The 24864-nt window shown below is 38.4% G+C and overlaps 1 protein-coding gene across 2 annotated transcripts in view; it reads right to left on the bottom strand.

Moving 5' to 3' along the window:
* The window catches only part of BCKDHB (branched chain keto acid dehydrogenase E1 subunit beta), a 110514-nt gene extending 87855 nt beyond the window's left edge, over positions 1-22659 (bottom strand). Inside the window, exons 1-4 of one of the 2 annotated variants that reach the window (XM_068183917.1) lie at positions 22496-22659; positions 19924-20001; positions 17293-17361; positions 282-415 (exon numbers count right to left, since the gene is read on the bottom strand). In XM_068183917.1, coding sequence (XP_068040018.1) covers positions 282-415; positions 17293-17361; positions 19924-20001; positions 22496-22637 — 423 coding nt within the window. In that variant the 5' untranslated portion in view covers positions 22638-22659. The remainder of the gene's footprint in view (positions 1-281; positions 416-17292; positions 17362-19923; positions 20002-22495) is intronic. The other variant, XM_068183915.1, reaches the window with a different exon arrangement.
* Positions 22660-24864: the final 2205 nt, after the last annotated feature.

The raw sequence follows: 24864 nt of genomic DNA, 5'->3' as shown, positions 1-24864 counted from the left end.
AAAATTAAAACAAACAGACATTTGCCTCAAACCAGGTCTTTAATTTCCATTATTTAATAAGCCTTCAAATTGGCCATGGTACAGTTCACTGTTTACAGTACAGCACTCGCACTGTTTGCAGTTTATGCCTGTTTATCTAAAGCATGCATAAATATTAGTAATACAGCTGTGGTTACATTTGCAAAAATTACATATTCAAACCAAGTACTAATGCTAACAGAAGAGTAATTTAAACAGTTGTAAGATTTATTTTAACCGCTCTCAAATTTATTAGTACTAACCTGATCAAATGCTGGAAAAATGTAATCTGCAAACTGAATTTCTGCAATGGCTGTAGCACCTGTAACAGCAATTCCAATACCAAAGCCAACAATTCCTTGTTCACATAAAGGGGTGTTGAAAACTCTGTCTTTACCTATATTTAAAAAAAAAAAAAAAAAAAAAAAAACACACCACAATTCCTTTAATACAACCAGCTCTAAGTGGAAAATATAATCTCAGAAATATTTTACTTATAAACAAGTCACATACAATTAAGCACATGGCTGTTTAGATGGGTTTTTTATGTGTAGCAACAATAACTATACATTACAGGTACGGATACTTTAACTTGTAACAACTCAGAGAAAGAAAAGGAGAAACTAAATGAAAGCTAAGAACAGTTTCTGTAACTTACAACGTTCTGAACACTTGAAGGAAAATTTGTTCTGACATATTCACACTTAAACATGCATAACCCCCATGCTTATATGGGAGTGAATAATACTTACAAGCATTTTTAAAGTTTACAATAAAGGTAGATGTTGTTTCTTCCCTTTTTTTGCAGGCACTGACAAGTAACTGTCCCTACTCAAAGGCAGCCCGATGTCCAGGAGCAGCTGCACAAAAGCACACTGCCTCTTGTCCACACTCCCCAGCAGCAGTGCCCATTCTTACCACTCTTCTCTCCCAAGGTAAGGCTGCATTTACCTAAGTTGCTTTGTCTCCAAGGAACTGCAGTTCCTGCTACAAACCCAAAACATTTGATTTCATTTCTTCCCTATGGGAGTGCAAAAGGTTACTTTAGTCCTGACATATTTCTGTGCCACAGTAATTTCAGATCCCAAATATGCATCAATCTAATAGATGGTTGCACACAAAATTGTTCAGTTCATGAAATTAAAAACAAGAAGGAGTAGTAAGATTAAACACCCCTACTAATATCCTGTATAAGACATATTTACAATATTTGCCAGCAGTACATTTCTGCCAAGGGAGTACAGCAGAAAAATCTCAGTCTGCTCTTAAATCTTCCCTTTAGAACACTGGGTAGACAGTTGGTTTCTATAAGAATCCATCATGCATGAAAATGCCAAGACTTCAAATTGGATGGAAAAAATGTGCATGGTGCACACCAGTGGCTATGAAATAAATTAAACAATAACAAAATAACCATGAAACAGCTAGCCAAAAAAACAGACTAAACTAGTAAGTGGGAAAGCTGTTACTAGGAGTACTTCTAATTTCAATATCTGTAAGTTCAACTACAAAAAGGAAAGCTAACAAAAGTTTTCAGAAAGGGATGATTAGGGAAAAACCATTGTCCAAGGCTATATTTGCAATATACTAAAGGGAGGTATGTTTTACAAATCTATAAAGGACACATCTTTTATTTTAACATGTCACCCAGTACACCACTCTCACCTCTTGTATCCTGTCCATACGCATGTATGTGTATGTAGATATAGATATAGCAGTGAATATGTTTCTGGCTCTCTCTCTGCTTTCTTTTTTTTTCCCCCTCCACCAGGAACATTCATTCAAAGCAAGTAAAAAAATAAATGCCATCAAATGATACCACAATATTGGTAGCATCAGTGAGGCTACACAAGCCAACATCAAGTCCAAAGAGCTGCCACAACTGCAGGACACACCATGATTTCTCATACAAGACAGTGGAAACAAAGAGAATCCAAGATTAATTCTTCCCCTAGAGAGACTCTTTACTGCGTGAATTGTTCTCATTCCTGAAGGAGCTGTAATCTCAGTTCCTATATTGCATTCTCTGGTGTACTCTCTAAGCTGACAGACATCATGGCCAAAAAAAAAGGAAAATAAACTTCCTGTGTAAACATGTAGCTGTCCCAGGCCTTACCACCACAACTGTGAAGGTGCAGAAGCCCTGTACACACATCCATCTGTAACACCATAAACACTTGGTATACACTTCCTTCCCTCCCTTTTATTTATCTAGCATACCATGAATTAGCCATCTTGATTCCCTTCTCTTGCACTGACACAATTAATTTTAACTTAAAACAAATCTTATTTTAATAAATTAAAAATGTATTAACATTATGAAGACGTATAGTAATGTTCTTAATTTTCTTTCTACTTTCCTGCTTCTTATAAGTCCATTGGCAGATCACTATTTTTCACTTCACTTCCTTACAGGATATTTTGATCTAAGGCTTATAGCTTACTTAACCTTATTCTTTATTAACAGATTTTTCAGAGTACACTGAAAAAGCCGAATACACAGGTTCCATAAATAAATAACCCTCACACAAAAATTGGAATGTATTTGAACAATCCTGTAAAATTACCTTTTAACTAATAATTGATACAAACTTGAAAATTAATTCTTTAATATCAGTTTAGGGTGGTGAATTAATTTAAAAGCATGTTAACCCCACCACACTACCATGTAACACTAGACTTCAAAATATAAAATACATCCTAATAAAACTGCTGAAACACTAATGAAATATTAAATGAGAGGTATCACATTGCTATCAATGGAGTATGATGAAATAAACAAAGTGAAAATCATTAAAGCAAAAGTGAAATGTAACAAGACAGCTGTAATGTGAGGAGTGTGAAGCACCTAATTTGGAGTTTCAGGACTAAAGGTAAAATTCTGAAGCACCGTGACTTAAAACAGAAAAGAGGGAGCTAGGGGAATTCAATTAACGAAATGTATTACTCAGGAATGGTTTTGATTGTAGTATTAAAGCAATAATTCTGGCCTCTTAAAAGCAAATCCTAAAGTACTTTACTATATATTAGATCAGAAAACAACTTCAGGCAGAGTTTCGAGGGGTAGGGCTTTCTTTATAAAATCTAGCCCCTTATGACAAAAAGACACACACATTGTTAGGATAAAACAAATATATTAATTTCCCCAAACATTAAAAAGTGTATGGTGCTGCTTTAACCTTCTATTTTTATTGATACAATATAAAAACCATTACTAAAACTAACACAAAATATTTAAATATTTAGCATTTAAATGCATTAAGCTTATGTATATTTATCTAGTTTATTTCACATATTCTTATTTTTCACTTTCTTTCAAAACATGAAAAGGAAGTCCATTTCGATAAACCGCCATTCACACCATCCTCTGCAAACCAGCTGAGTCAGATTTCAGCTGAAATCTGACTGAAGCAGACAAACAACCCAGACATACTTTGTGTTTCCATATATCATTTCTTTACCAACAAAGAAACACTTCCTAAAATGTGTTCTATGATTTGCGTCAGCCACACAGCTCAAAACAAACACCAACCCAACGAGCTGACTTGTCAGCCCAGGTGAAAGTAGCACCTCTGCATTTTCTGGAACCAGGTGCGTCAGCCTCTGCAGGAAGACATTACGCTGGTGTGCATTTCAATTAACCTGCCTGGCTTTATAAACATCCCTGGTTTCAGCCATCTGAACAGGTCGGTGCCCTTTGCCAGCTACTGAGGGAAGCAATACGGCAAACAGGGAGGGTTACGTGAAAAAAAAAAAAAGGATGATTCTTCTCATCTCTCTGTCCCAGCAACTCAGAAGTAAGACTAGATGTATAATAAGGAAGTAAAAAAACACTCTAGAAGTCTTCCCTAACAAGGAAAATCTGAAATTATGAAGAACAAACATTAATGAAAAAAGCAATATTCAGTTCAATTTTACTTAAATAAAAAATGAGTGATCTTTGTGATTTTCAGAACAAAGAGTACCCTGTGATTGTTCAAATCACCACTGACCCTTTGTGTAAGAGACAAAAGCTTTAAGGCAGTCTCATAGTCATCTCCTTGTTCGCCAAGAATAAAGAGTTTCATAGCAACCTAACAGAACATGTTTACAGACATTTGTAGTCGATTATTGTGCATTAATGTTTTGGCTGCTTCATCTTTATTTGTTCCAAGCCATCAGGAAGAAAATACTTCAGGATTCAGTAATTGCAACAAGTCATGTTCCTGTCTTAATTTAACTTCAAAAATGAGATATTCAAACAATATTAAATCTCCTATAATGTTAACACACCACCCAGTGCTCCAAGTCTAAGTAATTTCATATCAATCTGCATGAGTCCACCCTGGACCATTTGGGTGGTTTGAGGAGTACTGCTGGTGATTTAGCCAAAGGAGAACTGTGTTTTGTTTTCAAAATACTTCTACATCACTGGTGTTAAAAAAAATTCATAACGCATCCTAAAAGATGTCAGTACTGAGCAGTATTAACAATATATGTGGACAACATTTTATTTGTCCCAATGATCTCACTAACTTCCATTTAAAACATCCATAAGAAGTCAAATAGAAAAGTCTAAGAAGCTAAATATATTAGGAGTTCAACCGAAGCAGTCAGGCTGCACACACAGAAAGGACTGCAAAGAAAAGATGAGCTTTTTTGGTATTCACCAGGGACTTCGTGTAGAAAATTCAAACAGGAATTACTGATTTCCAATCAGTCCTGCCTTTAAAGACCTTTTTTAACCTTAAAATATGTAGGATTTTTCATAGATGTACTTCTACATCGGTTTACTAATTTTATTTCTTAACATAATTAACATCATCTATCCAACATTTAAGCTTCTTGGTCCCACCATGCCTTTAAAGCCCTATTTTACAACTGGTGACACTTGTAGTCTTCTATTTCTCTGATACTCTAAAAGAGGGCAAGCCAAACAGCAAGTAAATTTACTCAGCTCTTTTGGAGCTCCTGGGTTAACAAAAAGTAGTTATACTAACATATTTGTTTTAATCATTTTATTCTACCATTTTTTCTACTGATAACCCAGTCACAGTTCTCCGGCTTTAAAAAAATAGGCCCTAAAGAGAATACCAGTAAATATACATTAACTTTTCACCTGAATATAGAAATTTCAAAGCTACTTGTCCAAAGCAGGGCTTCAGGCTCACTTACACAGAGATGGTTTAACTCTCAGTCTTGAAACCTTGCACAATAACATGCTGTGTTGTTTAAAAAGCTGCTTTTCCCAGAGCTATCTATGTTACAATACATTATTTCACCTAACTGATGAAAAGTGATATTAAATGAAAATGATTTCACATGCAAGTAGCTTTTAATTTCTGAAGATGACATTTTACCTACTGTGCACAGAATAACAACTTACAGAATTTAGCTATACCCCTCTCCTGTTCTTCCCCAACCCTGTTTCCTGCAAAAGCCAAGAAAATTTGTGTGTGCCCAAACATTCATAACAGGCTTCAAGGACCCAGCCGTGCCTCTGGCATAACTCAGCCAATCCCAGGGCTGAGTGACCAGGTCTCAGCCCTTAGTCAAAACAGTGTAAAGTCTCAAGTGAAGTACAGTGAGTTGGTCTGTTGATAGGAGAAATACGTGTATCCACACACACTGTGTATACGCTGCCTATGCCTTCAAAACAATTTCAACATTTAGTTACTTTGAATTAAAAAGTCACTCAAATTTTGATTATTTAGCAACTGAGTACATCACATTCCCATTATATTTTCCATAAATATTCCAAAATGTCACATTATGGCAATAAGATACAAATGTTAGTAAAAAAAACCATACTGCCAAAATCTGTGAGCAACTGACAACAGGGTCAGAAATGAGATTTGCGTGCACTAATCTAAATTAGCTTCTTCCTATTTTGCTGCTGCAAAATCCACTATCATGCTCTATTTTGCAACAAAGTAGCTGACTTCCTATTCTAGTTTTAGACAGAAGTCTTTAGACAGAAGTTTTAAAGATCAAATGACAGATAAGTCTTTCTTACTTGGTTTCACTTGTTCACAGAAGTCCTAATCATGCTTCATTTGGGGCAAAAAAAGAAAATCCCACAAAAAAATGCATTCTTCTGAACCACTTGTCACCACCGTGTTGCCTAAAGTAAAGGACACGTGTTCTGCCTGGCAACTGGTAAGAACAGGAATTCTTCACTGGTTTATCATATATATCGCTGACATATCCAACACTTTAGAAAAGCACTTCAAGTAATTTGGAAATTAGGAACAGCTGAAAGATATATTTTCCTTTTAAGTCTCCCCCAGTTACTAAATCATACATTTGAAGAAACATGAATGTTTGAACTAGTAGTTCCAGCTCAAAGTGTTCTCAACAAGTCATTCTTTGACCTAAGATGATGCATTTTTCTTCTAAGAGCTTATTAGATCACAACTACACTTTCACCTCCTCTCCCCCAAGATTCCCTCAGGAGAAAAGCCTGTTTACTGCATTTCCATTTAACCCCCACTCTCAGAGACTATAAATAGTTTCAGTCAGGAGAACTGCTGAAGTACAAAGAAAAGATTACCATGGACAGAAATTCTTATAATCTGCACAGTTACCAAATTTCAGGTTTGGAAGGAAAACTTTCTACTAAAACTTAGTAAATTCTGAAAGTTCACAGCATGAATATAACAGTAATAATGCCCTTGTCAGGCTCACAGAATTTTGGATTAAAGAGGACTCAGAGAAACTCCATAGATACCTCTGCCTTCCTAAAGCAAAGAGTGACTTAATTTTTAGCCCTCTACCCCAATTCAGATTTCCTGTCATTTGTGACAAACTAGCAGCCACCAAAAGCTAAAGAATAAAATGAAAATATTAAAATATGTTATGTAATTCTCTCCCTTTCTCAGGGAAGAAGTGGGAGGAGTTGGGGGAGGTTAATGCAAAGCTTTGGCTTTAGCTTTGAATGCTGGTAATCTTGCAAGTCATTTAATCCTCCCACAATGGAAGAGCAGCCAAGCAGTAATATGAACAGGGGGAAGAGCAGATTCTTTTCAGGTACAGAGTGTCAAGTGAATGAATGATGCAAAAACGTAAACTAATAATAATAAAGAAAAAATCCTCACTGTGACAGTAGTCACATGGTGGAATAAGCTGTCCCAAGAGGTTGCAGAAGCTCCTGCCTTGGACATGTTTTAAACTCACCTGGACAAGACCACAGGCAAACTAAACTCAACTGTGTTGAGTAATGACTGGTTGGAAACAGATGACTTTCAAGGTCTTCTCCTTACAACCCTCTATGGTTTATTAACAGGCCCAAGCAGGGCTACATGCCAGAACTTTTTATGCCTGTCCTTTTTACCTGTCCTGTTCATGGAAGCAATTAATGACATTGATAAAATAGTACTAATTCAGACCCACACTCTTAGGAAAACATTTAAAAAGAAGTTCACATCTCAGTGGCAGATTTTCTCACCAGAATTTCTTTTTACTTTTCTAAGGGACTCTTGGAGAAAGAGTAGCTGTGATCTAATGAGATCTTGGAAGGAAAACACATCATTTGAGTAAGAGAATGACTTGTTGAGAACACTTTGAGCTGGAACTGCTAGTTTAAACATTCATGCAGGCTGCCCACTCCACACTGATATCTTCCTCATAATCTGGCTCATACATCCAGTTGCAGCCTAAATAAAAAAAGAGCAATGCCTAACTGGACAAAGCATTCAAATATTCCTCCAGCTATGATTAACAACATTCCTTTGTCAACTACAAAAAACTTTTGCTGCGTGAGAAACACACGTGCAGAAAAGCATAACTGACATACAGTTTGACATGAGAAGCTACGCCAGATGACTGAGTGCTTACTTGCAAAAATATGCCCCAAAATTGACATCTACCAAATACTTATATGTGGGTATAAGCAGAGGACAACACACCAGCTTAAATTACAAGGCTTAGATCAGTTCTACACATTTTCACATTGTCTGCAACATGACATGACATGACATGACAGACATCCAACAGGAAACACAGAACAGTTGTAAAAGCTAAGTATTGCAACCTGTTAATGAAAATTCTGCTGTAATAAGCTGCGCACACCATCTGGATGAGAAATCACAGAGTAGGCAAAAATGTCAAATGCACGTTACCCTCTCTCACATTCCTCAGTATCAGTAGTGTATATGTATTTTATAGTAAATATGAAAGCATGCTGGCTCTACCTGGAATTGGGAAGCAAGTATTCTCAACACAACAGCAAGGAATTCATGCTGCTGTAGAAGTACTAAGGAGCAAAGAGCTCAATGACCAGTAACCTGCAGTAATGAAAACCATCTCACAAATCTCACTGGTAACCATGCCTGTCCCTTTATAATGCAAAGCATGTGCAAGAGAAAATTCAATAAATTAGTCTATACTTGGTGCTTCCATCTAAGTGTGAAAACCCTGTGCCAGGTTTTGAGGATTTAACACTTCTGCAAATTAAAAAGAGATCTTTTATAATAAATGACTAGCACTGGACCAGCAAAATAAATGACTGGTCACTGGAAGATGGCTCTGAATCAAGTCAAAATAAGATTAACCTGCACCTCAAAGTGCTTCTGCAGCAAATCTGGTTAAACAATTCCCAAACTTGGATATTAGTCTTGTTGTTTTTCACCCTTTTAGGCTTCAAGCAAATTACTTCCAAGAAAACTCTGAGAGTTTTATTATCTGTAATGAAGCCTGCAGAACCTTCTTAAATTGAAATTACCATCCTCTTACCACAAAACTCAGAGTAGAAAAAACAGCAGACATATGGAATTAACCCCAGTTGATGAGTGGGATAAATAAACATAAAAATGAAACAGAGGGAATCACAGGACTAACCAAAGAAATTGAGAATCACTTAATTCCACCTAAGAAATTGCAAAGGTATAGAGATGTCTAAAAGAAGGTACATAAAATGTGCTAGCAGACCTGGTATTAATACAGACTGCAAAGACTAGTTATGCTCATCAATTCCATCTTGGGTCTTTAATACATAAAGTTTCATCTTTCTTGACATGATATTATCAAAATATTGTTTTTACATGATTCGCTGCATGTATTTTCTGAAGTGGAAAATTCCGTTTTTATGAAGTTCAGCAGCACATACTTTTTTGCCCAGCAATATATCTAGAAATATCTTAAAAATGTGAGAACAGCTTTCTCTTTTTACTCTGCACTGAGTATCAAGTTATACATTAAAAAATATATTCCTTATCTTTCCCTGAAACAGGTTTACAATATAGGAAAAGAAACATAATAAATATCAGCAAGCCCCAAATAAATAAAATACAGTTTTCACACCAGGCACACTATCAGAACAATTAAAAAGAAAATTAAAAAAAAAAACTAAAATAAAAGCTATGTAGCTCTGACAGTGACTGATTTGTATCATTATCCCACAGATACAAAAGGTGTAGAATTGATATAGTACATTTTACCAAGTTTTCAAATAACTTTTCTTCTTTTGCTAACTGTAAATCTTTAAAAAAGAATTGGCTATTTAAGATGAAAATGAACAAAATGTACTATTGTGTAATGAGTCCGGAACACGTTCTCCAGATGTTACTGTTCAAAGACATTTATATAAATCAGAACAAATCCAGGTCTTGCCAAACTGTTCTGGAAGAACCAGGCAAGCATGCTGCAGAACTCTCCACTTAAATCTATGCACAAAAAAATGACGATAACCAAACCCCAGGCTATTTAGGTTTTACTCAATCTACACACAAGTAGTCATTTTGAACTCTGAATAAAATATTCCACTCTTAGCTTATGTCCATGATGTCAAAAATTCTGAACTCCTTCCTTCTACCACATGCAATGTTTTAGGAAGGACCAAGACTTATGCCAAAGCAAGCTTGCAGTCTCCTTTTGAAGCACCAAGATAACATTTTTCTATCTGCTTATACAGTAAAGCCCTAACACTTATGCAACTTTAAGCAGAGTTTTTCCTCCTCCTCATAATAGCCTATGGTTATGTTCTAAAAGAATGTGAAAGACACCATGATTATTGATTCTAAATTCCACATAAAAACCTCAGAGTGTCTTCCCATCTGTTGAATTAAGACCTAGCTATCAGTAGCTTTTGGGAGGCAGAACACACTGCCTTAATATATTGCATTACAGCCCATCCAAATTGTGTTCTTGTACTTCTTACCTTTTCACTGTAACACGGGACCACAAGAACAACCAGAACAACCCAGGATCTCCATTGACAGATATCTGCTCCCTTACCACTAACATTAAGTGTAGTCTACACAATAAAAAATGCCCTGAAATCACCAACAAAAATATTTACAATGTAAACATTTTAAATTATTTTATCTATTTTGGAGGCAAACTATCATTTTTTTAAACAACCCTATACTATATCTACTTCTATTAGCTCAGCTTCAAAAGTTTCTCCCATCATTTCATGCTACTAAAAGCCATCAGGACATTAAGCAGTTTTTGCAAGCACATCCAAACTTCAGCCAACAATCTTCACCAAATACCATAACAACATGGGGACAACTCTATCTTCCCACCCATGTTTTCCTCTATAGGCTTTCACTTAAAACACAGAACTTGCTTTCAGGTGTTTTCTACAGCTAAAGCTCATATAATAATATTGTGCTCAAGTAAATACTTATCTTCAAATGATGACTACTATTTTTTTAGAAAAGCTGGTGTCCCTTGGGCATAGCTAGGTACAGCCATATCCTGGTCAAATAAACAAAGATTCATGAATTAGTTTACTGGACTATAAATAAATGATACATTTACTGAGAATGAAGTGTTCCCTGAAAACTCACACAAGTGTTTACACCTTAGACATAAGATCTACAGAATAACAACCAGGGATTACAGTGGATCAAGTGTTGTAAATAAACATTATTGCTGCAATACAAGCTAGCATTATCATGGGATGTAACAACAGAGAGCTGTAAGCAACCACATTTTACTCAGTAAAACACAAGAGTAAAGTATCCGGTTTTGGATGCCCTATATCCTCCAGCTGCAGCAACCAGAGTTCAGAGAAACTGATCAATAAAGAAAAGCTTCAAATCATAACAATAGTCCTGCACTGGGACCATGTGTGTAGGAAAACCAGAGAAACTTCACCACTGAAGGCTAAAAACAGCCTTTGCCAGCTGATCTGTCCCAAAACATACCCTGTGCTTCAGAGAGAAAATTTTGTAAGGCAGACAACAGAAAGGAAAGAAAAACAAATATGGAAGTGATAAATAAAATCATTTTTAAAGCATCCAGCTGATTGCTAATGTGGTTAGGTCATCCTGACATAAGGAACATAAGGATACCATTTTCTTTCACAGCTACAACTGTTGTTTCTTATGTAGTTCAGTCATTCAATTTTGCTGAGTTTAAAATTGGCCACAGGGGAAATTTCTGATTCAGTTCTCCCTATTCTCACAGGATTCAATACAAGTGTTACCTCTTCTCTTGATGTTCCTTTTTTTGCCTGTGATTTATCAATTTGCAAGAAAATATCCTGAATTGACTGAATAGATATAAATTACTCTTTACAATCTGCTTCCCATGTATTTCACACTTTTTTTAAAATATGGTTTGGAAGAAAATAATCCTAGCAACTATATTTACACTCCTAGCTGCATAATAATAATAATAATAATAATAATAATAATGAAGGATTATATACAAAACAATCCTATAAGCTTGAAAATATTAGGGAAAAAATAGAATTAAATTCCAAGTTATTTGTGCATTCCCCTTCCACTCCACATGACAAAATGGTAAAATTAGTAAGGAGAAAGAAAAATGAAGCTACTTATTACACATTTACTATTATCTGCATGTATTAATCTCTGGCCACTTGTGTACTTCAGTATTACCTAAAAGGAAATTATCTGAGATTGATTTTGTTTTATCCTACGTACATATACGAGTGACACAACCTGTTCTTATTGAGTTTCATTTTATCAAGCATCCACCCAGCAAAAAATCAATTAGTGGCTGCACAGCAGTAGATTAGAAAAAAACTTGGGGACTAAGTCAGGCCACAAACTGATAGTCAACACTGCACTGCTAATAAAGGCAGCAAGCATCCCTCTAGAACATTTCAGCAATGTTACACAGAAACCTTGGGAAAAGCACTTTGTTCTAATTGACTGTGTTTGAGGGTATCATTAAGTTGCTGTGGGCAGTACATCTCTCTGTGCACTGACACACAAAAAGAGGGGAACAGCAATTACAGAGACCAAACAGAACAGATAAAAAATTAAAAGCCATGAGTCAAAAACTCTCCAATCAGTGATGGGGCATTAATCCGGAAAGGAAGAAACCTCTCTTCCTCTTGTTCACTCTGTGATCACACAGAGGATCCCAAACAGTGACATATTAATCACATGAGCAAAAGACAAATTCGTTCCAAAACATTTCAAAAGAACAACTGCTGAAAAAAGCATTTCTGCTGTAAACAGATCACAAAGATCAGCTTTGTGATCAGCTTTGGTATCTCAGTCAACTCTTTGTGGAGTAAGTTCAGAACTCCCGAGGACAACATTAGGCCAATTCTCTTATACCCTGGGCGAGCATTTGCTTCTGGTAGGAGATAGTACAGTGACATCCTCCTGGAACTAAGAGAATCTTTAAAATAAAAACTCCCATTCAAAGTATTCACATTCTACCTGCATTTGAAAATAGTTGCAAGGGAATTAAAATGGCATTATTCAGGGATTCCCTATTGAAAAGTAAAAGACTCATTTACACTATTCTTTCAGTCAAAAATAATTTTCAATAGCTCAAAAACTTACAAAACAATCTATTCAGGCCTGCAAATACTGGGAATCTAACTTACACAGTCACCTAGACTCCCTTGATGGCAAACAGAAGGACATTCCACGGCAAGGAATTGCAGGTTGCTGTGCACTAGGGAATTGAGTAGAACCTCAAAAGGTTTGCAAACTTCACCTGTAAAAGTGAACATATACACCCAAAAAAAGTCAGCCCCTACTCAAGCACTGCTATGGGAAAAGACCTGCCAAGCTCACTTTTCTTCTGTTGCACTCTCAGAGTTCCGAGCAAGGACTGATCCTATTCCACATTCTCAAAATATCAAGCTCTGAAATAGTCAGAAAGCTCCTGATCCTCACCCTTGCTAAGGACAATCTTTTGACACGGCAGCAAGTGCACACTAGATTCTCCCTTCAAGTGCAGGTCAGAATAGTATGAAAGAAAAATCACCACAAAGGCCAAATCACCACAGAGACACCTACAGATAAGGAAGCCCTCAAGCTGTAGGTGTTTGGAGGACAGCAGAAAGAACATTCAAGGAAAGTATAATATATTTATATATACTTCACTTCCCTGTTCATGTAATTTTCATTTCTTGGACACAGTAGGATAGAGAGGTCTTTTTTTATTTTTTTTTGAGTTACACAAAAAACACCTGCCCTAGCATTCTTCTGAGTTACATCCCTTGTCATCACTATTTCTGCTATTCTTGTTTCTCAGTCTTCACTTCTGTCCACTTTCTCCATTTTTACCTTGTTTTTACCACTGTTTTTTCCTTCCATTTCTTTACCTCTTATCATCTAATTCCTACCTCTGATCTCCTCTATATTTCTGTCATGTGGATGATACTGATTTTTACATGTTGCAACTTTATTTCACACTTCAGGCAGAGCAACAGAGTATATACTCCCATTCCAAGATCATTGTTTCAAATCTATTTGCAGACTCAAAGACAAATGGACGGCATTTTCTCTGAATGATTGGAATAATAATGAACTTCCCTTAAAAAAAATTAAAAAATGTTTGCACACATTACCTAGGCTATAGAAATATAGTAGGCAGTTTACATCACACTGTTCTAAGAACAGGAGACACCTCCAGAGTGCAGGACTATGGAACAGCAGGCATTCGTTATTTCAATAAAGATACTCTGTAGGTTATAGGATGTAACTTCTGCAAAACAGTGACAATCAGAAACCTGACAAAGGGTGATGGGGAAGAAGATAAAAAATAAAACATGAATATGCCTTCCAGTGTACCAGACCAGAGAGAGGGGACAAAGGAAAAAAACTGCACAACACTTATCTCCCTTATCTGAAAGGAGCACTCTGCATAAATATTTCAGAAAGTCTACTCATTTTCAGAATTATACTGCAACAGATTTTTAAACATTCAACTCAATGCCAGAAAACTGGAATAATGTATTTCAGACCTTGACATAAGATGTATAGGAACAAACATACTACCTTTAGTCATACTATCATAAAAATTAAACTTCTACAAACTGACTTATTTACATACAATTCCTTAATTAAATATTTTTAAACATAATTCCTGGTAGTACATTAAAAATTCATCTGATCAAAAGGTTGCATTTATTTCCTGAAAAAGTCAAACTTCACTTACTAGTACAGGCCTCTGGCTATGTTTATACAATGTGACACTCCACTGGAAAAAAAAAATAAGCAGCTTTTATATTTAATGACCAATTTATTCTAAAAGCAAATTTCTTTTCTGTCTCTCCAGAGAGACTTCAGTAACATTCTGGACAACAACCAACATCTCTATAATACTACTACTGAGTATTACTATATTAAGTTCTTCCTACTATAATATTAGATTATATTTAGACCTTGACCTCTATGAAAGTGCTTAAAAATGAACTATCAGTTTGTATCAAAATAACAATTCACAGGCACAGACTGCCACCTAGTGATATATCTACAAGGAAAAAGAAACTAAACAAATGAAATAAAAATCAGCCTCTCTCTTCCAGGAAAGGAGAAAAAAAACCCATTCATTCTTTCATATTTTATATCAACATATAGAAATTATTTCATATTATATTACTTGCATCACCTATTATAATTTGATGGCAAACTCAGGAGGGGGATGGGGAATGAATCACTAAGTGTATGTAATCTTCCTCATAAGATTCATCAGGTTGGTTGGTTGTCACTTCTATCTGGAATTCCTCCTTATTTTACAGGGAGTCTAGCATTTTCATAGAACAAGCATTCCATCTAGAATTTATTTAATCTCTGAAACTGCACTGATAGGCAGACACATCCCTCAAAACATTGTATTCTTTCAGTTTTTTGCACTTTCAGTCTTTTCTGTTACTCCTCAGCATTGTAACTATATTTTCAGTACATCCTTCAGTTCATCTTTGCCATTCCCTCTTCAGCCACTGCCTGTTTTCTACTGAACTTCACTATCAATGCAGAAAGAAGCCATGTCATCTTATCTGCCTTACAAAACTGAATTCCCATTCTGTAAATGAGTCCTAAATTCAGGACCTTATCTTCAGACTCTCTTCCTGTTCAAACTTGTATTTCAGGTATTGTCTTTCATTTACTTATGGGCACCTCAGCAGCATCATAAAGAACTTCTATTTTCCTGTGTATTGGGCTTTTATGGCCAGGTTTTGATAGAAAGGGAAGGAGCTACAGGGGTGGCTTCTGTGAGAAACTGCCAGAAATCTCCCCTATGTCCAACACAGCCAATGTCAGTTGGCTTCAGGACAGACCCACCTGTGGCCAAGGATGAGCCCACCAGCAAGGTCAGTAATGCCTCTGTGATAATATATTAAAGAAGGAAACAAAGTTATGGCATGGACTGGTGCAGCCTATGGTGAGGTGACTGTGCCAGTGCAGCCCATGGAGGTCCATGGAGGAGGAGAGATCCACCTGCTGCCCCTCAAGGAACCACATCAGAGCAGGTGGATGTCCAAAAAAAAAAAGTTGTAATCCCATGGGAAACCCGCACTGGAGCAGGCTCATGGCAGTACCCGTGGTCCTGTGGAGAAAGGAGTTCACACTGGAGTAGCTTTGCTGGTAGAGTTTGTGACCCCATGTGGGACCCATGCTGGAGCAGCATGTTCCTGAAGGACTGCACCTTGTGGAAAGGGCCCACACTGGAGCAGTTCATGAAGAACTGCAGCCCAGGGGAAGGAGTCATGCTAGAAACGTTTATGGAGAACTGTCTCCCATGAGAGGAAGTCCACGTTGCAGAGGGAAAGCACTCCTCTCCATGAGAAAGAAGCAATGGCAGAGAAAAGTGATGAACTGGCCATAATTCCAATTCTCTGTCTCCCTGTGCCACTGGGTGGGAGGAGGAGGCAGAGAATCAAGAGTGAAGTTAAGCCCAGAAAGGAGGGAGGGATAGAGAGAATGTGTTTTTAAGATGAGTTTTACTTCTCATTATCCTGCTCTGATTTCGACTGGTAATAAATCCAACCGATTTCTGTAAGTCAAGTCCATTTTGCCCATGGCAGTAATCAGCTTGTGACCTCTCCATATCCTTGTATCAACTCAAGAGCCTCTCATTACATTTTCTCCCCTGCATCCACTTGAGAGGAGTGCTGGAGCAGCTTTGGTGGGTACTGGACTCAGCCAGGGTCAAACCACCACATCAAGTCGTGCCTTCTCCACCTACTTCTCTCTCAATCACTATTAACACCTTCAGTTCACTTTTCACTTAGACCTAAACACCAGAATCTGTAAAACAAACTCTTTATTAATGTAAGAAAACAGCAAAAAGCTTTTCAAAATTTTCCTTCTCTTCTAGCTGACACACTTTTCCTCTAGCAAGTATGATCTTTGCAACAGTCTGAATGAATGCAGAGAGACAGCTTCCTACCTTGTCAATCTCATCTCATCAGCACTTTATACACTTACCCATTTTACTTTATGATCATCTGAAACAAGAGCACTTCTTAGTTTTTCCTCATAAAACCTATCCTCTTATTCACCCTGAAGAGGTCAGTACCCTTTTTGAGCAAATAGCAATTCTAGTTTCATTAGTCCTTGTTCAGTGTTCATATAAGTACAATTGTACTTCACATAAGTACAATTCTCATGTTCCCTCTCATATTTTAAAGGAGTTCTTTGCAAATATTCCTGAAGTCACATCATAGATTCCTCAAAAATCTCTGTTACTTACTTCCCAAGTAACATGTGTTGCCTGTTTCCAGCAACAGGTTGCTGTCTCAGAGGCCTGGTTTTCACATGGAGTCTAGTACAGTCAACACATCACACCAGTTACAGAAATGTAACTCAGTCTCAACAAGCAGCACTAAAGACCATGGCTAACAGAAGTTATATGCAAATTATTTGAACATTAACATGTAAACTAGAGAGCAAGAGAACATCTACAAAATAATTGAAGCAGAGAAGCAAGACAATAAAATATGGTTGTGTTTCTGATTTTATGGTTTTTTAGCATTCCAGTAACAACACTTCTCACAGCAAAATGGGTAAAAAAAAGAGCAGAGATGTTAATATGAAACTGATGTCAGATTTATAAATTACATAAACTTACCATACTTGTCTCGCAAGCCAACTGTACATCTGAAGACTCCACCAAAGGCCACGTCTTCACCAAATACAACTGAAAATAAGAACAGTAGGGAAGGCTAACATTACTCCAAAGCATCTTACTTTTAAACAAATGTGTTTCAAAGGCTTTTATATGAGACACTAACAAATGTAACTTCTAACATTTCATTTCACTACAAGATTTATCTAGATCTAAGCATTTCTCATGCACAGCCTGACTATAACAAATGAAGAATCAAGGTTAATGAGGAATCAGAACACTTAACACAGCTGTCTCAAAACAGAATGCATGAAAATTATCGTGTTAGGCTTTCATTAGTTATTTACTTTTTTGAAATATCCTACAGTAACAGTGTCTAAAACTAAATTAGTAAAATTCCAATAGCAATTACACTCAGTCACAAATGAGTCATTGAAATTAAGCCTTCTGCTTCAACTGGTAACTATTTCATTCTCCATCCACAGATTTCAATAAATATAATGTTTTGAAAACCATCAAATTGAAGATTTTTCAAAATGTCAATCCAATATGAAATGTCAAGTCTTCTCCAAACATACTTGCCAGACCCCTGAAGAGTAACTTCAAAGGAACTCCTCTAAAGAAAAGATGACTATTTAACAACTAGGACAGTTCTCAGTATTTAACACTACTATTCTTGCAGTCAATAAAGTTTTATCACTAAAAGTATTTGCCTTTAAAACTTAGCTTCATATCAACTAATCTATTTGAGGGTTTTTTTCTTTGAATTTAAAGGACGGTAATGTCTAATTTTCTTAAAACAATTTTGTTATCTGTTTCACAGAAACAGCTATTGCCCATTTCAATTTTTTAAGCATATAAGATGTGCAGCAATATCAGCAATAGCTGTTTGCGTGACCCAGGGTCAGTTCTGATTACTCCACAATTCTTCAATATTCTCTATATTCTAAAGGACACAATAAGTTAACTTTCTTGACTTTCAAATACTATTCTTAATTAAATAAAATTAATTTCTGATTGGAATCACTAAAAGGGATTAGCATACTTGTGCTAATCACATCAGTGACACCACCTAAAGAAAAATAAATTCTATAAAGATGTAAAATGAATGCATTTGTGGAATGTATGATTGAACTATGTCCCTAAATCACTTCTCTAATTTTTAACAATAATTTGGGTGGGATTTTATGTACTTAAAATCTTTGCAAGTTCTTTTTGTTACCATATGGCTCCTTACTTTTGAGCCAGCTGGCATCTACAAAAAATCTTCCCATTTAATGCTGGTATCCACAAACTTGAATGGATTTACTCATTCAATTCAGCCACTGAAATGTATTTTCCTGGAGACATTCTAATTCTCATCAACACAAGTATGAGGATTTCCACACTTAAACAATTGCTCAATTCCCATACAACTAAAAACATATGAAGGACATGTTTTCCATTGTGAAAAGTCCTAATTAATTCAGTAAGTGCAGTGATTCTGAGAACTCACATCTGGACTGTAGAACTCCAACACAGTCTCGCGAAGGGTTTTACAAAGACTAAGCCCTCCAAAGCTGAGGAGCAAGACTGGAACCTTAGAGCAACTGGCTCTCTAAAGGCTCAAGATTATATATGAGTCTAGGCTCCTGATGGACTAACATTCTACTCGCTTTTATACGTCTGATTCTACAGAAATGGTGATGAAATCTGTTCTTGGCCTTAATTTACCCTCAGTTGTGTAAGTTTAATCTAATCGAGGTGCATATAAAACAGCAGAGATCGAGATGGAATGTACACAGGCATAGTACTGGACAGACAAGACAGAATTTGTCCCAACAGATTAGACAATTAGTCAAACTTTAGGTTGAGCAGTGATTCAAGCAGTGCCAAAAAGGGCTACTAACAAACTAAAAAGAAAACACAAAATTACACAAGATGATGCAGCCTTAGCAGCTGTGTTCATGGCATGAAGCATCTCTGAATGGCCACCATGATGCCTTTGTTAGGACAACGGAAGCAAAAGGCCTCCTGTTATATATAAGAATTAAAAGTGGAGTAAATAGTTTTGTGCAATAGTTTACGATAAGCTTTTTAAATCCTGCTATAATGAAGTAGCATCTTCCAAGTCATGGGTTATCCAGACCACAAAAGCCTAGCAAATCTTACACTGCTTATGCATAACAATGAACAGAAATAAGTAAAGCTATAAATTAATTTTGAAGGGCAGAGAAGAAAGCAGAATGTACAGAGCAAGGAATATATGGTCTCTAAAAAAAATACCGGTTTTAGGGAACGGAAAGTTTAAGAAATGTAAAAGTAATTTTGCATTTTTAAAACTCCTATTAGAGGAATTCAAGCTGCCCTCAAGGACAGTTCTCGTCAGTAATACTTTAAACATGTTAAAGAATGTATCTTCTATCCTCACTTTCAAGTGAAATACACAGAGCTAATACAGAAGATACAACTGCACTTCAGACCATATAATCCACTAGTAATCTGTTAATGCAACATATTTTTAAGATTTGAGATCAAAGTGTAGTAATAACTTATTAGAAAACTTTACAGGCCATGAGAAATACATTAAATATTGTACATAGATAGGCAAACCAAAACATAATTTATATAAAGCAAAATACACTAACAAGGTACCTGCAGTTGGATCTTTGGCTAAAGCATTGTCCAAGGCACTTGTTATGGATTGGAAGAGATTCATCTTCTGAGTTTGCCCTGTGTGAAAGTGACCATTCCGCAATTTAATTTGGTTCAAAGCACGAAGTACATTAGAAAACACTGGTGCAAATATGTCTAAAAACTTAACCATCAAAAACAAGATCCCTGTTAGGAATACTCAAGATTCATTTGTTGAATAAACTTAAATTATGGGATAGATGGGATTGAGCGTTGTATACTTGCATACTTGGCCTTCCCAAGGACTGTAATTCCACTTCCTTTTTTTTTTTTCAAAAAACTATGCTCTTGCCTGGAGCAAATGCAGTTTTGCAAAGCTCAGTCAAGCACTGGGAAGAATGCGTTCCTTTTCAAAGGAAGAAACCAACATATTATTGTTTTGAGGACTGGGATCTCCATCACCCCCCCCCCCCCCACTAAAATTCACTGAAGTTTACTTTATCATTCTTTAATCACATTTTTTAAGCTCCAGCCTTTCCCATTTACAGACAACTATTATTATCAGAAATTTTCTAGACCACTGGCCTGCTCTCTGCACTGCAGTTAATAAGTGTCAGAAGCTTCAAATCCATACTTCAAATAAAGAAACGTGGCACTGAAGTAAAGCAAGCTGTTTAATTCAGAACAAGGCTACCAGAATGCACTTCTTCATTCCAGCACTTCTGGGAAAAACAAGGAGACCTGAAAGCAAAGATGGACCAAAATGGTAGCCTAGCCCTCACTACTGTGACCAATTCAGATTCTTCAAGCAAATAAAATAATTCTTAGAAGAAACCAAGTAAGAAATTGCTTGGCAGACATTTGGTAGCTCTTTAACTGGCAAAACCTCTTAAGTCATGACTATAATCCACAGTCCAGGAGAATGCTACCTCCAGCACACACAGTGTGTAAAACTAAATAAATAAATAAGATGATTAGATGAAGATTCCACACAAACTAACAGGTGTTAGAATTCAGAAAGGTGAACTACATTCTTTTCCCAGTAGTTACAGTACCTCTCAACAAACATTCAGCTTCCCTTTCTTCTAAATCATTAATTAATGTTAGTATTTTTTGTTAAAGACTCGTGTCATGCCACACCTGAGTAGCTGCATTCCTACACATCCCTGTGCTTGGTAACTTCACTTTTTATACTTTACATGGCCCTTCAAGGAGAGGAAAATGTGGAAAAGAAAATGTTATGGGAACTGTTCCAGTAATACAAAAGCCCTAACAAACAAAATTTACAAATTCAAGAGAAGAAAAGCTTGGGAATGGTTTCTCTCTTTCCCCAGCCATCCACATTAGTACTTGGGTTCTTTTCTACAAGATAACATCCTTCCAGTATTGGATATAAATAAATGGGTATTACTTAAGCTACTGTCAGAAACTCATCACCATGATAGTTTTAACCTGCTTCTCTTGCTTATAACACAGGCCTTCATATAAGCCCCACAGAGGAAAGGGGGAACTAATTGTGCCTTTTAGATTTCAACTGTGAAGTTGGAAAAGCAATATCTCAGCAATATCAGGAGCAGTATTGCCATAATTTTATTTCACTTCCACTGCTTTTCCACAGAATTTTGAAGTATATTTTAACTCACAGGGAATTCATTTTCTACTAATTAATGGCAATAACTGGCATGCCACTCCAGAGCTTCTTTGCATGATCTCAAGCAGGGACCTACCATACACAAGCTTCACTATGTGGCACCTTGGTCCTTGGTCTCCTGTACATCTTTATTACTAACAGAAACTCTGTTTCTGTTGGTCCTGATCAAGATGCAACACCAAGGTATCCAACCAAGTAACAAGTTTTCTAGAGAATAGTGAGGTTCAGGTTCACGTGATGGAAACAGCTGTTCTGCAGCTGGCAGGCTTCTTTCAGGAGAACTCGGCACTAGCCATTTGCAGGGATGCATCTCAGAAATAAAAGTCAAACGCCATGGGCTGCTCATTTCCAAGTTATCTGTGTTTACTCTCAACCATGTGACCACGAGGATGACCTCGAACCTTTCAGCAGACAGCAGTCTTTATTCATCATAGGTTTATTATCACACTCATGACCTAAGCATGCAACACAGAAAACAGGATGGATGCCAAGTCAGTAAGTTACGGCTAGAAGCTTTTGCTACGGGACAAGGGCCGAGGATGGCCTTGCAGGTTTGAAAACACGATGGGCCCATCTACCGCAGCTCTGGCTCCGACAGCCCAAAACACTTTGCCACCCCACTGTGGAGGGGGCCTGCGGCACTCCTGGGCCCACAAGGGCAGTCCCACCCACGGCCCAGGATTCCTGCGGAAAACCCCCGGGTGGAAGCGCTGGGGACACAGCGGGGTCACGCGCCCGTGCGGATGCCTCCGCCGCCCGGGGCCCGACTCGCAGCGCCCCACCGGGCCCTCGGCGGGCTCTGCTGCCTGCCTGCCTCCCTCCTGTCCCGGACGCGGTTGTTGGCGGCCTCCCCCAAGAAGGCAGTGGCGACAGGGCGGACCCGGCGGCAGAGCGAGGTTGAGGCCGGCCCGCGGGGTGGATCCCGGCCAGCCGCGCTCTCACCGTACTCGCTGGGCGCCGGGTCCGGCTGGAAAGCGAAGTGCGCGGCGGTCCGGCGGGGCGCGCCCGGCAGCGGGGCCAGGCGGCCCCAGAGCCCGGCGGGGAGCGCCGTGCGCAGCGCCCGCCCCGCCGCCGCCGCCGCCATCGCCGCGATGCCGGGCCCTCCGCCGCCAGCGCGTTCTAAAGAGGCGGGGTCCCGGAACGGCCCCCCATTGGCCAGCGCCGCCGGGACACGGACCAATCAGCGGCGGCTCCGCGGTGGGTGGAGGAGTGGGAGGGAGGCTGGGTTGGGGCGTGCGCGCCGGGGGCACGGCCCGGGGGCGGGGTATGGGAATGGGTATGGATATGAGTATGGGTATGGATATGGATATGGATATGGGTATGGGTATGGATATGGGTATGGGAATGGGTATGGGAATGGGTATGGATTGGATATGAGTATGGGTATGGATATGGATATGGGTATGGATATGGGTATGGGTATGGGTATGGGTGCGGGTATGGATATGGATATGGGTATGGATATGGATATGGATATGAGTATGGGTATGGATATGGATATGGATATGGGTATGGATATGGGTATGGGTATGGATATGGGTATGGATATGGATATGGGTATGGATATGGATATGAGTATGGGTATGGATATGGATATGGATATGGGTATGGATATGGATATGGATATGGATATGGGTATGGATATGGGTATGGGAATGGGTATGGACTGGATATGAGTATGGGTATGGATATGGATATGGATATGGATATGGGTATGGATATGGGTATGGATATGGGTATGGATATGGGTATGGGTATGGGTGAGGGTACGGGTATGGATATGGGTATGGATATGGGTATGGATATGGGTATGGGTATGGGTGAGGGTACGGGTATGGATATGGGTATGGATATGGGTATGGGTATGGACATGGGTATGGGTATGGATATGGGTATGGGTATGGATATGGATATGGGTATGGGTATGGATATGGGTATGGGTATGGATATGGGTATGGGTATGGATATGGATATGGATATGGGTATGGATATGGATATGGGTGAGGGTATCGGTATGGGTATGGGTATGGTTATGGAAATGGGTGCAGGTATGTGTATGGGTGAGGGTGTGGGTATGGGTGTGGGTATGGGTGTGGGTGTGGGTATGGGTGTGGGTATGGGTATGGGTGAGGGTATGGATATGGGTATGGATATGGGTATGGATATGGATATGGATATGGATATGGGTATGGGTATGGGTATGGATATGGGTGAGGGTATCGGTATGGGTATGGCTATGGATATGGATATGGGTATGGCTATGGGTATGGATATGGGTGCGGGTATGGGTATGGGTGCGGGTACACGCTGCTCCTGTGCACCCTCACAGCTGCAGGGACAGGGACAGCCACAAGCCACAGCCGCGGCCATACACACAGCCACAGCCATGGCCGCAATCATAGGCACGACCACGGGAGGTCTCGCCTCGGTGCTGTCACAGTCGCAGCTGAAACCAAAGGCTTCATCTCTCCCCTTAAACTCTTTTCTTTTCTTCCACTGCAGGGGTTGTCGTGTCACCACCCCAGAATCAACAAATCGTAGACTGGTTTGGGTTGGAAGGGACCTTAGAGATTATCTGGTTCCAGCAGACTTGCCCGTGGCAGGGACGCCTTTCACTAGGCAAGGTTGCTCAGAGCCCATCCAGCCTGGCCTTGGACACTTTCCGGGATGGGGCATCCACAGCTTCTCTGGGCCACCTGTTCCAATGCCTCACCATTCTTGCAGTAAAGAATTATTTACCTAATATCCAATCTAACCTGTATTCTTCCAGTTTGAATCCATTCTCCCTTGTCCTGTCACTACATGTCCTTGTAAAACTCTCCATCTTTCTTCTAGGCTCCCTTCACAAATATCTGAAATCCTCAAATTCTATCCCAGCAGCTGCCCCAGAAGGGTAAAAAGAATTCATAGACCTGCAGATAATACCTGTTCTACTCTGTCTCTCAAAATCTCTCTCAACTGCCCATCCAATCTGGCTCTCAGTCTGTCTTATTTTAAATTAATTTTTTCCAAGGTCTTTTCTTCCAAACACTCTTGCTCAGACCTTTTTTACATTATTTTATTGAAATTATGATCTTTCATATGCACATATTTTCTTTGTCAGGTTTTATAAAAACGTTCTTTCTAATGTTCTCCTCATCAACGTATGATAACCTCACATTCCTTCCATCATCCAGGTGAATCTTCTTGGTGTACTTGGTCTACTTTTGCAGCCTCCATTTCTTCCTCTTTACAGCCATCCTTGCTGCCTTTCAATTGTCTCCAGATAATCCTTTCCCTTTTGTCAGTGCTTCACATCTTTTCCCTGTGCA

The sequence above is a fragment of the Anomalospiza imberbis genome, chromosome 3 (genome assembly GCF_031753505.1).
Source record: "Anomalospiza imberbis isolate Cuckoo-Finch-1a 21T00152 chromosome 3, ASM3175350v1, whole genome shotgun sequence".
In the NCBI taxonomy this organism is placed as follows: Eukaryota; Metazoa; Chordata; class Aves; order Passeriformes; family Viduidae; genus Anomalospiza; species Anomalospiza imberbis.
Note: the sequence above shows the minus strand (reverse complement) of the source record. Positions and strands in the feature narration are given on the sequence as shown.